Genomic DNA, 17,644 nt, shown 5'->3' on the forward strand with positions numbered 1-17,644 from the left:
GCCAATGCCAGTTTAGTAAAAAATGGCTGAGAAATCCTACATTCTAACTATTAAATTTATCTGCATCATAGTAATTTCTTTGGACAAATTTATTTTATGAGATTTCAAAATAAAAGAAGTAAAACTAGGACTCATTCATTTTAAATCACCTAAAGCAAAACAGACAAACAATTATGGCATAGATATGTGGAGGAACCTATTTATTAAAAAAAAAAGTTTACAATGCTACTTTGAAGGAATACAAATATTTGTGTCAAAAGGAAAGGATATGTCAGGATTATAAGGTGATAACTCAGGTTGTCTAAACAATTCTCTAGCTCAGAGTTCACACCTTTGGTTCAGGCCTTTCAAAGGAGTTTGCAGCTTTGGACTTCTGGGGGAGAATTTACATGTTTAAAGGAGTTCTGAAAAGGAGTTTACACAACCTTTAAAAGGAGCAAGTTCATTGGTTGAAGTATTTTCCCACAAGCCCCTGAGTTCTCACATGCCCATTCTCTGTGAGGATAAAAGAAGCAATATTGTAGAGGAGGCTGGCTGGGAGATTGAGTTAGACAACAGTCTGGAAGGATAACTTAGAGACGACCGGACCTTTACATTTTGGCGCCCAACGTGGGACAAGGACTTTTGCTTATCCTGATAAGGACTTATTCTGAGCCCTTCAGAGGAGCTAGCCTGGACCTTGACAAGGACATAAAATTTAAATATGGGATTCTTTAATCATTAGAGAACTTCCTATGGTCCTTGGAAGGTATTTGGGATATCCGACTTGGACCAGTAATCAGAAAAAAAGCATATGGTTTACAAAGGAAATATTGCCTTCAAAGTAGTGTATATTTGTATATATGCATATATACACACATACAAAAATATATGTGTGTGTATACTTGAGTGTCACAAATGACAATATTTATTAGAAACAGTTCATATTCATCTCTTCTCAAGAAGATTTTTTTCCCCCTCTGGGGAAAATCCTATTATTTGGTCATAGAAGTTATTGGAAAAATAATTCATTTTCAAAAAGTCAGCCTTATAAACAATTTTGCTGTACAGAATTTCATAAAAAATTGAGGCTTACTCTGCAATTTCTTTCTCACCAATTCTAAACTTCAAATTACCTTAAATCCCTATTTTGTGGTAATCACAAAGGAAGAGATGATCTTCTCCTTACCCATGTCAGTTCCCTTACTTGATCCCTTGGTTCTATCTCCTCTTCTCTCCACTGCACTTCTGTCTTTTCAATAGTGTTCATTCTTGCCCTAGTTTTTAATCTTTCTTTATCTACTGGCTTATTTATCATATCTAGAAGAAAGGAATGAAAGCAGAAAATTATTCCAGAATAATTCTCAGGGAATCTATTTCAAAATTAACCATACAAATCATTACTAAACAAAAAGCTTAAGTTCAACCTTAGCTGAACATAATGATTGTATTTCTTTTTAATCTATGGCAACAATTTAATTCATTCAGTTGTTCAGCTTACATGCCAGCACTTTTGTTTGTCTCTTTGGTTCCCAAGAGATGATCTAAAAACTAAATCCGTATTGTGCCATCATTTTCTTCTTCTTTTTGAAGGAATGAGAAAGCTGGAGAGAAGAGAAAGATGAGAAAAGAACTAGATACATCTAGAAACTGAACTACAGAAAGAACATATAAACCAAAGTCAGGTAGGAAGACTGTATCAGAGAATGAAAATATAAAAAGGGAGAGATCCAGGAAAAAATAAAGACAGAACAAGAATATAAGAGAACCATAGAGAGTTAGAAACAAAGACAGAAAATCATAGAGCCACAGAGGCCTGTTAATAGTGTCAGTCAATGGTAAAAAGAGAGAAACTAGGGAACAGCTAGATGGCATAGTGGATAGACCACCGTCCTGAAGTCAAGAGGAGCTGAGTTCAAATCTGATCTGGGACAAATAACACTTTCTAGTCCCTTAAGCCCAGTTGCCTCACAAAAAATAAATAAACATTATCAGCAAATCCAGCCTCTGAACTAGTTTTGGACTGACAGAATCTACAAATACTGGGAGTGTAGCAAATTATCAGCAGAAGATAATTTCAAAGATCACCAGAAAAGGTCTGTTTCAAACAGGCACAGAGGAAGGCGGGCCAAGCACAAGCAAGCCAAGTACAAACACCAGTGCAGGCAGCACAGACCGAGGGTGATAAATGCTCCTTGAGCTGGATAATTTACAGCAGTGTTGGCGACTCTTTCCTGGTTACAAGCCAATAGACCAGCAGGAAGTTGTAAAACATCCAAAACAAACACAAAAAGTAAATACTGAATTGGAAATGCCAGAATTTCATGAGACCTGGCCATCCCCACTGGAAATCAATCAGCATTAACTCAGTGCACAGCCATTGCCACTTGTAGAGGAATTTATGACAATCTCCCCTTTGCCCTAAAAGCAGACCTCAACTTTTAAAAAAATGAGCAAAAAACCAAAAAGAGTTCTGACCATAGATAGTTTTTATGGTGAACAAGAAGAAAAGACTTCAAATCCTGAGGTCATTAAAAGCAAACTGCCTCCAGATGAAGCCCCAAAGGGTGTTATAAATTGGTTCCCATCTCACAAGGCTCTCTTGGAAGAAATTTAAAAGGATCTTAAAAGAGAGCTAGAAGAAAAATGGAGAAAGTAAATGAGAACTCTGCAAGAGGGTTTGGAAAAGGAAACAACTTATCTGAAGAAAACTCCTTACAAAATAGATTCGACAAAAATGAAAAAGAAAACAACTTCCTGAAAAACAGAATTTGTGAAATGGATAAATATAATCCATAGAACAAAACAACTTATTTAAAAATTCAATTGACCAAATACAAAAAGAGCTAAAAAAGGTAACTGAAGAAATTAATTCACTAAAAATCAGAACTGAACAAATGGAAATGAATGAGTCAATGAAACATCAAGAATCAATCAAACAAAAACAAAACAATGAAAAAAATAGAAAAAAATGTAAAATACCTACTTGGGAAACCTGGAAAAGCAGATGTTAGACTGGTTTAAAATCCAGAATCCTACAATGTGTTGTTTACAAGAAACACATTTAAAGCAGAGTGGTACATACAGAGTTAAGGTAAAAGGCTGGAGGAGCATATGCTTCGGGTAAAGTAAAAAAAGGAGGGATAGCCATCCTGATCTCAGATCAAGCAAAAGCAAAAATAGATCTAATTAAAAGAGATAAGGAAGGAAACTATATCTTGTTAACGGGTACCATAGATAATGAAGCAATATCAATAGTAAATATATATGCACCAAGTGGTATAGCAATTAAATTCCTAAAGGAGAAATTAAGAGAGCTGCAAGAAGAAATAGATAGCAAAACTACATTAGTGGGAGATCTCAACCTTGCTCTCTCAGAACTAGATAAATTGAACCACAAAATAAATAAATAAGAACTTAAGGAGATAAATAGAATATCAGAAAAGTTAGGTATGATATATCTTTGGAGAAAATTGAATGGAGACAGAAATACTCTTTTTCCTCAATGGTTGATGGAATCTGTACAAAAATCGGCTGTATATTAGGGTATATCATCAAATGCAGAAAGGCAGAAATAATAAATGCATTTTTTTCAGACCATGATACAATAAAAATCACATGCAATAAAAGGCAAGGTGAAAACAGACCAAAAATTATTTGGAAACTAAATAATCTATTCTTAAAGACTGAATGAGTGAAACAACAAATAATAGACATAATTAATAACTTCATTTAAGAGAATGACAATGAGACACATACCAAAATTTGTGAGATGCAGGCAAAGCAGTAATAAGGGGAAATTTTATATCTCCAGATGCTTATTTGCATATAACAGAGAAAGAAAAAAATCAATAAATTGGGCTTACAACTAGAAAAGCTAGGGAAAGAACAAATTAAAAACCCTCAATTAAATACCAAATTTGAAATTCTGAAATTAAAAGGGGAGATTAATAAAACTGGAAGTAAGAAAACTATTGAATTAATAAATAAAACTAAGAGTTGGTTTTATGAAAAAACCAACAAAATAGATAAACCTTTAGTTAATTAGATTAGAAAAAGGAAAGAAGAAAATCAAATTGCTACTCTCAAACATGAAAAGGGAGAACTTTTCACTAATGAAGAGGAAATTAGAGCAATAATTAAGAGTTATTTTGCCCACCTATATGTCAATAAGCTAAGTAAAATGGAGGAATACCTAGAAAAATATAGATTCTCCAGTTTAGCAGAAGAGGAAATACATTATTTAAGTAGTTCCATTTTAGAAAAAGAAATAGAACAAACTAATAATCAACTCCCTAAGAAAAAAATCTCCAGGATCAGATGGATTTACATGTGAATTCTACCAAACATTTAAAGAACAATTAATTTCAATACTATATTGTAGCGTGCTGTTGTCTCCAGAAGCTGCCGATCGCTCTCTGGGAGGAGATCTGCTGTGTCAACTCAAATCTCTCCGACAGATTCTTTTTCCTGTAGAGAACTGTTGTTTCCAGTCAGTTGCAGTTAACTCTTGTCCAGAGAAGTGACTTCCCTTCCTGCAGAAAGCCGCGTCAAGCCTCATGTAAAGCAGAGACTCCTCTATCTCTGGAGTGCTGTCCTCTTTTATCCTCCCAGAGAATGGGCATGGAATAATGCAAGGGCTTCTGGGAAGAAGTACTCCAACCAATGAGCTTGCTCCTCTTAGAATTCCTAAGGTGTAAACTCCCTTTAAAGGCCCAAACCAAAGGTCTGAGCCAGAGAACTATCAAGTCAACCTGAGTTCTCACCTTGTAATTGTCCAGACAACCTGAATTCTCACCTTGTCACTGTCCTGAGTTCTCACCTAGTAATCCTAACACTATATAAACTATTTGAAAAAAAGATGGAAAGAAGGAGTCCTACTAAATTCCTTTTATGAAACAGATATGGTACTGATACTTAATCCAGGTAGGGTAAAAACAGAGAAAGAAAATTATACACAAATTTCCTTAATGAATACTGATGCAAAAATCTTAAATAAAATATTAGCAATGAGATTACACAAAGTCATCCCCAGGATAATTCACTATGACCAAGTAGGATTTATACCAGCAATGCAAAGCTGGTTCAATATATTGACTATATCAATAACCAAGCTAACAAAAATCATTTGATTATGTCAAAAGATGAAGAAAAAGCATATGATAAAATCCAACACCCATTCCTACCTATTAAAAAACATTAGAGAATATAGGAATAAATGAATTTTTCCTTAAAATGATCAGTAGCATCTATTTAAAATCATAAACAAGCATCATATGTAGTGGGGATAAACTAGAACTATTCCCAATAAGATTAGGGGTGAAACAAGGTTGCCCACCATCACCATTACTATTCAATATAGTATTAGAAATGTTAGCTTTGGCAATAAGAAAAAGAGATTAAAGGAATTAAGAGTAGATAATGAGGAAACCAAATTATCACTCTTTGCAGATGATATGAAGGTATACATAGAGAACCCTAGAGAATCAACTAAAACGCTACTTGAAGCAATCCACAACTTTAGCAAAGTTGCAGGATACAAAATAAATCCACATAGATCATCAACATTTTTATATGTCACCAATAAAATCCAGCAGCAAAAGATACAAGCAGAAATCCTATTTAAAATAACTGTTGATAATATAAAATTGGAAATCTACCTGTCAAAGCAAAGTCAAGAACTTTATGAATACAACTACAAAACACTTAAGACAAATAAAGTCAGATCTAAACAACTGGAAAAATATCAAGTGCTCTTGAATAGGTTGAGTAAATATAATAAAAATAACAAATTTTTGCCTACATTAATCTACTTGTTTAGTGCTACAGCAAACTCCAAAGAAATTATTTTACAGATCTAGGAAAAAAAAATAATAACAAAGTTCATCTGCAAGAACAAAAAGTTAAGAATTTCAAAGGAGGGGGGCGGAGCCAAGATGGCAGAGAAGCCAGATGGAACTTTTTAAGATCTTTTATTCCCTTTCTACCAACTAGTTAATTCAGCCTCAAAAAAAGTGCTTGACTGGTAAAGCCCACGAAGATTGGAAGTACAAAAACTTGCCACTAGAAAAGAATCTGGAATATCGCCAGAAAAGGTTTTACCTGAGGTGGTGGGAGTAGACCAGTGCAGAGCAGGGATAGAAACGGGAGCAGAGTGGCCTCTGCAGTTGGAAGGTTTACATAGAGCTATCTGCCATAGCCTGACTGCTTTGCTTTGGTGGTGGAGTGGTGGACCAGCAGAGAAGATGGAGTGTAGGTAGAGGGTTCTCTGAGAGACAAGACAGCCTGAAAGGATCTGGCTCACCTGGACCGGAAGTGACTCAGCGCAGACCATAACACAGCTCTTCCTGGCATTCTGCAGCGAGGGGCTCGTGGTGGGGGGCAGTCACACACAACAGGGGCACAGCCTGGGGCAGCCTCTTATCTGCACGGTGACAGGCTCAGCCGGGGTAGTGGAACCAGGAGATCATTGTACATGGCAACAAGAGATTATATGATAATCAGTTCTGATGGACATGGCTCTCTTTAACAATGAGATGGTTTTGTTCCAATGGTTTTGTGATGAAGAGAGCCAATTGTACCCAGGGAGAGGAGTGTAGGAACTGAGTATGGTTTACAACATAGCATTTTTGTTCTTTTTGTTTGTTTGTTTGCTTGATTTTATGTTGTTTCTCATTTTTTTCTGGTTTGATTTTTCTTGTGCAGCAAAATAACTGTATAAATATGTATGCATATATTGGTGCCTACTTCCCTTCCTGAGAAATCAAGGAGGGCATGATCACTTGTGTTCTGCTTGAAGAGAGATACTTAAAGCAGGATGCTTATAGTTAGCACTTATTCAGTGTGATTCATGAGATAATGGTTCTCTAGTTCATATATACTTAGTGTGATATGATATAATCACTCTAGTTGGCACATACTTAGTGTGCTGTAATGATGTAATCATACTGAGGTATTTAAGGCCTGAGAAGATTGGAAATAGACACTCCTTCCTTGACCATCCTCCTCGTGGCAGTCCTGCCTCCTTCATTATTCCATTGAAACTAAGGCTGGTCCCAAGACCCTCCAGAGAGCTAGTCCGGACACTACAGAGTAGTTTATTTCATTACTTATTTTTTCCTTAGCAACTGAACATGCTTACTTTTCTTGTGTTTACTCTTTTAGATGTTTGCAAGTTGAATTTCTGGCTTAGCTATGTCTTTGTTCTCCATTTTCCTTTTCTTTCATCGAATTCCATTTTATTATTAATGCCTAGGCTTTGGTTCACAAAGTGTAATATTACTAATATTTACCAATGCTTCCTTACAACATAATTTAGACTTAAGCTTCTTCCTTCTTTTCTTTGCTAGATATTAGTCTTCCTTAAAAAGAGACAAAATTGACCCATATGACCTGACTGGTTTGTGCTTTCTTGGAGAACCTTCTTTCTCTCTTACCTCAACATGGGACCAGGTATCTTCTCTTTTCCTTTTGTGAGAGGAATTAACTTTTCCTAAAAAGAAACATATTTCTCTAGGATCTTATCGGCCTCATCTTCGCTGATATGGCTTTCTGATTACCTAAAGGCATAAAAAGTCTCCAGACTTGATGAGTGCTTCAGTGAGTCTAAATTAACAAACTTGTCCTACTGATCTGGAGACCATATATGTTTCCATAAGAAGGCAGAGAAGGCTGCTTCTACCAAAGCTAATGTTACTGTATCCATATTGAATGTCTTTGCTGTACTAGGGCAAAGTAATTATTCTTTTTTGTTAACTGTTTAGTGACTTTTAAGTGCCTCATTTTGTTCCAAAACTGACCTTGAACTAAGTGCTAGTGTTAGATCAGTCTCTAACAATTTTTTATTTCTCAAAAGTTGAGCTCTTCTTTTTCATACACATTATTCTATGGCTTCTAGTGGATGTTGAATATTTTTGTGTTACTCAAATGTTCTTTCCTTTATATTTGGACAGCTAAGAGGCTGCCTGCAGAATCATTGGAACTGCTGAATTTAAACACTGTGTCAAATTTTGAAGTGTGTAATTTTCTGAAGGTGGTTTATAGATTTTATTGGTTGGTACTTCCTATTCTATATTCAGAAGTTCTGGGCAGTTTTAAAAATTACTAATTTCCTGAATTATATAGTATTTGTGTTTTTCAATTTATAATATTCTTTGGGGAGACCTAAGAATCCTAAGTTGTCTCTAGAAATCCTGTCTGAGATAAATGGTCTATTAAGATATCATGCATTCCTTGATATTTGTGTAAATATGTATAGAGGAATTGCACATGTTTAGCATATATTGGATCACTTACCAATGGGGGAGAGGAGTAGGAGAGAAAAAAATTAGAACAAAATTATCCATGTATATATATTTTGAAAACAAAAAGCTATAATTTAAAAAAGGATATCATGCATCCTTCATAACATTATTCCTTTTTGTTTCTACTAGATTTCCCTTTTATTAAATAGTTTTGTATTCTAAATTCTTCTTGCTTTTTTGTAAAAACTTGACACCAGGATTCAACTTTTCCCAATTTGTTAATTATTTTTGCTTTGACAACTATAAATTCTTTCTTAATTTCTTTACTGATTGAATTTATTTTTCTTGAACCATCCAGGGATTTCTTGTTTTTCTGAGCTCTTTTAAGATTCCACTAGGTTCTGAATTTCACTAAACATTAGTTTACTTTCCTTTGTCTGTTAAATTTAGATAAGTTTGAATTTTCTTTGAGATTTTAATAGTTATTTCTGCTTCTAAATTTAGGATTCTTTGTTGATTTATCAGCTTGTGCATTAGAATTTTAGTAGCATTTTATCTTAAAATACCTGGTGTTTTAGGCATTTTTCATTATATGTTTCTATTGGGCATCTAAGTGGTATAGTAAATAGAGCACTGTGCCTGGAATCAGGAAGATTTGAGTTCGAATATGATCCAGAAACTTACTGAATTATTCTCAGCAAGTCATTTAACTTCTCAGTTTCTTCATATATAAAATAAGGATAATACTAGAATCTGTTTTCCACAGTTTTTGTGAGGCTCAAAGAATATAGATAATATTTGTAAAGCAATTAGCCTGGCATATAGCAGGCACTTAACAAATGTCTCTATCCTTCCTTTCTTGCACGGTGGTAATAATATTGAGGCTGGACTATAAAGCCACCTCGGTCTCTTCCTTGGGGATTTACATTTTTTGGATTCAGACACTACTTTAAGTAGCTTAGGATAAGACTAAGGTTAGATTTCAACCTTCCTGTCTTCAGTGAATGCTGGCACTTTGCCCTAGTTTTTCCTTTTGACTCTCATAATTTTCTTCCTTTATTTCTCCCTTATTTCATGGCAGGAAGACTATAAGAAGGATGTGCCTTCTGTATCCTGGGGTTTTCTAACTTAGAGATGACTATAAATAGAAAGTGGACCAATTTTTCCCATGTTCCTAACCTGGATGGACAGAATCAGAATCTGTCTTGTGGATTGTACCACACTCTACAACAGGAATGTTTCTACTGTAGAAGATCTCATTCAGGGTCTCAGGAATAAGCCGAACTTTTGTTTGTATCTCCGTAATGGAAGCTGATAGGAAGAAATATTGAATAAATTCTTTAAGAATTAATGTTGTCTGTTGTGAATTGATAAGATTTGTTGAGATTTTCTCTTGTCCTGTGAATTCAGCTAAACTTTCTCTGTAACACAAAATTCCTCTTTGTGAGTATGTTGAGAAAAATGTCTAGTCTGTCATTTCATTGGAAATACAATCAGAAAGTCATCCTATTCTTCTTAGTTCATATATTGGTCATCTTTTGGCTAGATTATCACTTTAAGTCTCTCACTGCACCATGATACCCTGACAAAAGTACTTTCCCTTAAACACATTGGGGGATCAGCAAAATCATCATGCAGAAAATAATGTTTGAAGGGGAAAAGGTGATTATAAAGCAGAATGAAGGAATGACAACATTTTTGTCACATGGAATAACCAAAGCAAAGAATGTGTAAGGAACAGAAATAAATCCAATTTGGTTGAATTGAAGTTGAGCTCAACTCTGGGTTTAGATATTTCCTAAGAGTGTGACCCTGGCAAGTAATTAAATCTCTATTTGCCTCAGTTTCCTCAATTGTAAGAATATCTCTGCTCCTTCAATTCATTCTAAAAACATGTGCATCTTTCATCTTTCTTATATAAAAATCTGATCCAATTTGTTGTTGGTGTTATTCAGTCATTCAGTCATGTAAGACTCTTTGTGTGCTCCAGACCTTTCTGTCTCCTACTAACTCCTAAAATCTGTCCAAGTTCATGTTTTAACTTCCATGACATTATCTGTCCATTTCCTCCTCCACTGTTCCTTCTTCCTCTTGCCTTTAATTTTTCCCAATATCAGGATCTTTTACAATTTCTGTCTTCTCAAAATGTGATCAAAGTATTTAAGCTTCAGCTTCTGTACTGTTCTTCCAAGGAACAGTCTGAGTTAATTCCTCTAAGTTATTACTGATTTGATCTCCTTGCTGCCCAAGAACTCTCAAAAATCTTCTCCAGCACAATTCAAAAGTGCCAATTCTATAGCACTCAGCTTTCCTTACAATTCAATTCTCAGGGCAGCTAGGTGGTGCAGTGGATAGAGCACCAGCCTTGAATTCAGGAGGACCTGAGTTCAAATCTGGTCTCAGACACTTAACACTTCCTAGCTGTGTGACCCTGGGCAAGTTATTTAACCGCAGCCTCAGGGGGAAAAAAATCAATTCTCACATTGCTATTGAAGAAAACATAACTTTGACTATTTGGATTTTGTTGGCAGGGTGATGTTATGCTGTTCCGCTAGTCAGAACTTTACAAGGGTTCTCTATTATTTGCTGACTAATGTCAAAATTAATAGTATATTATGATTCTTTTTTTTCCCCTAAAGCAATTAAGGTTAAGTGACTTGCCCAATGTCACACAACTAAAAAATATTAAGTATCTGAGTTTGGATTTGAACTTAGGTCCTCCTGACTTTTAGGTTGGTGCTCTATCCACTGTACCAAGTAGCTACCACTCATAATTCTTTTTTAAAAACTTTATTCTGACAAACATTTTAAAATAAAATAAATATGTAGATTATAAAACAATGATTGAAGGAAAACAATAGTATGGTAAGAACACAGACCCTTCAGATGACAATTCAACCATTAATAAAAGAATACTGGGGTCTTCTGGGGGCAGAGCCAAGATGGCAGAGACAACACACATTTATTTCTCTCTGACCTTCTTTATAACTCTCACAATAATTATGAAATCCAGCCTCTGAATTAGCTCTGGATGGACAGAACCCACAAATATTGGGAGTGCAACAAATTATTAGCAGAAGATAATTTCAAAGCTCGTCAAAAAAGGTCTGTTTCAATTGGAAACAGGAGGGAGACAGCCAGGACAATCAATACAAACACTAGTGTAGATAGCTCAGAGTCCCAGAGCAGAGAATTTATGGGAGGAAACAGACCAGAAAAGATCTGTTTCAATCAGAAACGGGAGAAAGGTCTGGACAGATAGTGCAGACATCTCAGAGTTTGGGAACAGCACAGACTCTGACCACAAACAACAGAGCAGACAGCATAGAGCCTCAGGGCAGTGTGACTCCATGTGGCAGACCCAGCACCAGGAGTGAATCAGCACTGATCCAGCACAGCTGCAGTTACTTGGAAAATCTCTCCTGCCTTAAATGCAGATCTTAACTTAACTTTAAAAAAATGAATAAAAAAGTAAAGAGGATCCACATAAATCCTCAGCATGTTTATACATTACCAACACAATCCAACAGCAAGAGATACAAAGAGAAATTCCATTTGAAATAACAGTCGATAGTATAAAATATTTGGGAATATATCTACCAAAGGAGAGTCAGGAATTATATGAGCAAAATTACAAAACACTTGCCACAAAAATAAAGTCAGATTTAAATAATTGGAAAGACATTCAGTGCTCTTGGATAGGCCGAGCGAATATAATAAAGATGACAATACTCCCCAAACTAATCTATTTATTTAGTGCTATACCAATCAGACTTCCAAGCAACTATTTAAATAACCTAGAGAAAGTAACAACAAAATTCATATGGAACAACAAAAGGTCGAAGAATGGCAAGGGAACTAATGAAAAAAAAAAATCAGAGGAAGGTGGTCTAAGTGTACCTGATTTAAAGCTATATTATAAAGCAACAGTCACCAAAACCATTTGGTATTGGCTAAGAAATAGACTAGTTGATCAATGGCATAGGTTAGGTTCACAGGGCAAGATAGTGAATAAAAATAGCAATCTAATCTTTGACAAACCTAAAGATCCCAAATTTTGGGATAAGAATTCATTATTTGACAAAAACTGCTGGGAAAACTGGAAATTAGTATGGCAGAAACTAGGCATGGACCCACATTTAACACCACATACTAAGATTAGATCAAAATGGGTCCAAGATTTAGGCATAAAGAACGAAATCATAAATAAATTGGAGGAACATGGGATGGTTTACCTCTCAGACTTGTGGAGGAGGAAGGAGTTTGTGTCCAAGGGAGAACTAGAGACCATTATTGATCACAAAATAGAAAATTTTGATTATGCCAAATTAAAAAGTTTCTGCACAAACAAAACTAATGCAAACAAGATTAGAAGGGAAGTAACAAATTGGGAAAACATTTTTACAGTTAAAGGTTCTGATAAAGGCCTCATCTCCAAAATATACAGAGAATTGACTTTAATTTATAAGAAATCAAGCCATTCTCCAATTGATAAATGGTCAAAGCATATGAACAGACAATTTTCAGATGATGAAATTAAAACTATTTCCACTCATATGAAAGAGTGTTCCAAATCACTATTGATCAGAGAAATGCAAATTAAGACAATTCTGAGATATCATTACACACCTGTCAGATTGGCTAAGATGACAGGAACAAATAACGATGAATATTGGAGGGGATGTGGGAAAACTGGGGCACTGATGCATTGTTGGTGGAATTGTGAAAGAATCCAACCATTCTGGAGAGTAATCTGGAATTATGCCCCAAAAGTTATCAAAATGTGCATACCCTTTGACCCAGCCATACTACTCCTGGGCTTATATCCCAAGGAAATACTAAAGAAGGGAAAGGGACCTGTATGTGCCAAAATGTTTGTGGCAGCCCTTTTCATAGTGGCTAGAAGCTGAATGGATGTCCATCAATTGGAGAATGGTTGGGTAAATTATGGTATATGAATGTTATGGAATATTATTGTTCTGTAAGAAATGACCAACAGGAGAAATACAGAGAGGCTTGGAGAGACTTACATCAACTGATGCTGAGTGAAACGAGCAGAACCAGAAGATTATTATACACTTCAACAATGATACTGTATGAGGATGTATGCTGATGGAAGTGGATATCTTCAACATAGAGAAGAGCTAATACAATTCCAATTGATTAATGATGGACAGAATCAGCTACATCCAGAAAAGGAACACTGGGAAATGAGTGTAAACTGTCATTTTTATCTTCTGAATCCAATTCTTCCTGTGCAACAAGAAATTCTGTTCTACACACATATTGTATCTAGAATATACTGTAATATAATTAACATGTATAAGACTGCCTGCCATCTGGGCGAGGGGGTTGGGGGAGGAAGGGAAAAAAATCTGAATAGAAGTAAGTGCAAGGGATAATGTTGTAAAAAAATTACCCATGCATATGTACTGTCAAAAAAAAAGTTATAATTATAAAATAAAATAAAAATTAAATTAAAAAAAAAAAGTAAAGAGGACTCTAATAATTGACAGCTTTTATGGCTAAAGAGAAGAACAGATTTCAAACCCTGAGGAGACTAAAGGCAGATTGTCTTCAGATGAAGTCCCCAAAGGTGATATAACCTGGTCCCTATCACACAAGGCTCTCCTAGAAGAACTTAGAAAGGATCTCAAAAGAGAGCTAGGAAAAAAAAATGGGGAAAGGAAATGAAAGAAAGCCTTGCAAGAAAGTTTGGAAAAGGCAACATAAAATAGACAGAGTGAAATGGAAAAAGCATATAACTCATTAAAAGATAGATTTGATAAACTGGAAAAAAGAAAGCAATTGACAGAAAAACAAAATTTGTGAAAAGAAAATAACTTCTTAAAAAGCAAAATTTGTGAAATGAAAAAAGAAAATAACTCCCTAAAAAACAGAATTTGTGAAATGAAAAAAATTCCATAGAACAAAACAACTCATTCAAAAATTCAATTGGGCAAGTACAAAAAGAAGTAAAAAAAGTAAATGAAGAAAATAACACACTAAAATTCAGAATTGAACAAATGGAAATGAACAACTCAATGAGACAACAAGAATCACTCAAGCAAAATAGCTAAATAGAAGGGAAAAGAGAAATAGTAGGGGAAAGGTATAAGAAAGGAGGAGAGTCTCTAAAGAGGGAGGACTACTTAAGGCAAGTAGTGCTCATAAGAAAATACTGGGGAGGAGGGAAAGGGGAAAAGCAAAGAGAAAAGTATAATTTGGGATTAATAAGATGGCAGGAAATACAGAATAAGTAGTTTTAACTGTAAATGTGAATGAGGTGAACTCTCCCATAAAATGTAAGTAAAGTAGAAAAAGAAAAGAACAATAAATTGGGCTTGCAACTAAAAAAGTTAGAAATAAAACAAATTAAAAACTCTCAATTAAATACCAAACTTGAAATTCTAAAAATAAAAGGAGAGATCAATAAAAATGAAACTTAAAAAACTATTTAATTAATAAATAAAACTAAGAGTTGGTTTTATGAAAAAACCAACAAAATAGATAAACCTTTAGTTAATTTGATTAGAAAAAGGAAAGAAGAAAATCAAATTGTTAGTCTTAAAAATGAAAAGAGAGAATTATCCACCAATGAAGAGGAAACTAGAGTTCCTTTGCCCAACTTTATGCCAATAAATTTGACAATATAAGTGAAGTGGAGGAATACCTACAAAAATATAGATTGCCCAGATTAACAGAGGAAAAAGTAAATAGTCTAAATAGTCCCATTTTAGAAAAAGAAATAGAACAAGCAATTAATCAACTCCCTAAGAAAAAATCTTAGATGGATTTTCATGTGAATTCTACCAAACATTTAAAGAACAATTAAGTCCAATACTATATAAACTATTTTAAAAATAGGAATGAAGGACTCCTAAACCAGATAGGATGAAAACAGAAAAAGAAAATTATAGACCAATCTCCCTAATGAATATTGATGCAAAAAATCATAAACAAAATATTAGCAAAGAGATTACAGATAATAATCCCCAGGATAATATACCACAACCAAGTAGGATTTATATCAGGAATACAAAGCTGGGTCAATATTAGGAAAACTATTAACATAATTGATTATATCTTAAATAAGACATTAGCAAATAGACTTCAGAAAATCATCCCCAGGATAATACACTATGACCAAGTGGGATTTATACCAGGAATGCAGGGCTGGTTTAATATTAGGAAAACTATTAGTATAATTGACCATATTAATAATCAAATTGATAAAAACCATATGATCATCTCAATAGATGCAGAAAAAGCATTTGATAAAATCCAACATCCATTCCTACTAAAAACGCTTGAGAGTATAGGAATAAATGGACTATTCCTTAAAATAATAAGGAGCATATATTTAAAACCTTCAGTAAACATCATATGTAATGGCGATAAACTAGAACCTTTCCCTATAAGATCAGGAGTGAAACAAGGTTGCCCACTATCACCATTACTTTTCAATATAGTACTAGAAACTCTAGCCTCGGCAATAAGAGCTGAGAAAGAGATTCAAGGAATTAGAGTAGGAAATGAGGAAATCAAATTATCACTTTTTGCAGATGACATGATGGTATACTTAGAGAACCCCAAAGACTCTGCTAAAAAGCTATTAGAAATAATTCAGAATTTTAGCAAAGTTGCAGGATACAAAATTAATCCACATAAATCCTCAGCATTTTTATACATTAACAACACAATCCAACAGCAAGAGATACAAAGAGAAATTCCATTCAAAATAATGGTCGATAGTATAAAATATTTGGGAATATATCTACCAAAGGAGAGTCAGGAATTATATGAGCAAAATTACAAAACACTTGCCACAAAAATAAAGTCAGATTTAAATAATTGGAAAGACATTCAGTGCTCTTGGATAGGCTGAGCGAATATAATTAAGATGACAATACTCCCTAAACTAATCTATTTATTTAGTGCTATACCAATTGATGGACATCCATTCATCTTCCAGCTTCTAGCCACTATGAAAAGGGCTGCCACAAACATTTTGGCACATACAGGTCCCTTTCCCTTCTTTAGTATTTCCTTGGGATATAAGCCCAGGAGCAACTATTTAAATAACCTAGAAAAAATAACAACAGAATTCATATGGAACAACAAAAGGTCGAGAATTTCAAGGGAAGTAATGAAAAAAAAATTAAATGAAGGTGGTCTAGCTGTACCTGATCTAGAACTATATTATAAAGCAACAGTCACCAAAACCATTTGGTATTGGCTAAGAAATAGACTAGTTGATCAGTGGAATAGGTTAGGTTCACAGGGCAAGATAGTGAATAAAAATAGCAATCTAGTGTTTGACAAACCCATCCCAAATTTTGGGATAAGAATTCACTATTTGACAAAAACTGCTGGGAAAACTGGAAATTAGTATGGCAGAAACTAGGCATGGACCCACATTTAACACCACATACTAAGATTAGATCAAAATGGGTCCAAGATTTAGGCATAAAGAACGAAATCATAAATAAATTGGAGGAACATGGGATGGTTTACCTCTCAGACTTGTGGAGGAGGAAGGAGTTTGTGTCCAAGGGAGAACTAGAGACCATTATTGATCACAAAATAGAAAATTTTGATTATGCCAAATTAAAAAGTTTCTGCACAAACAAAACTAATGCAAACAAGATTAGAAGGGAAGTAACAAATTGGGAAAACATTTTTACAGTTAAAGGTTCTGATAAAGGCCTCATCTCCAAAATATACAGAGAATTGACTTTAATTTATAAGAAATCAAGCCATTCTCCAATTGATAAATGGTCAAAGCATATGAACAGACAATTTTCAGATGATGAAATTAAAACTATTTCCACTCATATGAAAGAGTGTTCCAAATCACTATTGATCAGAGAAATGCAAATTAAGACAATTCTGAGATATCATTACACACCTGTCAGATTGGCTAAGATGACAGGAACAAATAACGATGAATGTTGGAGGGGATGTGGGAAAACTGGGGCACTGATGCATTGTTGGTGGAGTTGTGAAAGAATCCAACCATTCTGGAGAGTAATCTGGAATTATGCCCAAAAAGTTATCAAAATGTGCATACCCTTTGACCCAGCCATACTACTCCTGGGCTTATATCCCAAGGAAATACTAAAGAAGGGAAAGGGACCTGTATGTGCCAAAATGTTTGTGGCAGCCCTTTTCATAGTGGCTAGAAGCTGGAAGATGAATGGATGTCCATCAATTGAAGAATGGTTGGGTAAATTATGGTATATGAATGTTATGGAATATTATTGTTCTGTAAGAAATGACCAACAGGAGAAATACAGAGAGGCTTGGAGAGACTTACATCAACTGATGCTGAGTGAAACGAGCAGAACCAGAAGATCATTATACACTTCAACAATGATACTGTATGAGGATGTATGCTGATGGAAGTGGATATGTTCAAC

General features: G+C 34.7%; 1 protein-coding gene across 8 annotated transcripts in view; it reads right to left on the reverse strand.

Moving 5' to 3' along the window:
- The window catches only part of MEIKIN (meiotic kinetochore factor), a 130,546-nt gene that overhangs the window by 53,262 nt on the left and 59,640 nt on the right, over positions 1-17,644 (reverse strand). For 7 of the 8 annotated variants that reach the window (XR_012485485.1, XM_074285134.1, XM_074285137.1 and 4 more), the window contains one exon: positions 1,169-1,299. Coding sequence is in view for 7 of the 8 variants with exons in the window: in XM_074285134.1 (XP_074141235.1) it covers positions 1,169-1,299 (131 nt within the window). In the remaining variant the exon portion in view is untranslated. The remainder of the gene's footprint in view (positions 1-1,168; positions 1,300-17,644) is intronic. The other variant, XM_074285133.1, reaches the window with a different exon arrangement.

Source organism: Sminthopsis crassicaudata, chromosome 2 (assembly GCF_048593235.1).
Source record: "Sminthopsis crassicaudata isolate SCR6 chromosome 2, ASM4859323v1, whole genome shotgun sequence".
NCBI classification, from domain to species: Eukaryota; Metazoa; Chordata; class Mammalia; order Dasyuromorphia; family Dasyuridae; genus Sminthopsis; species Sminthopsis crassicaudata.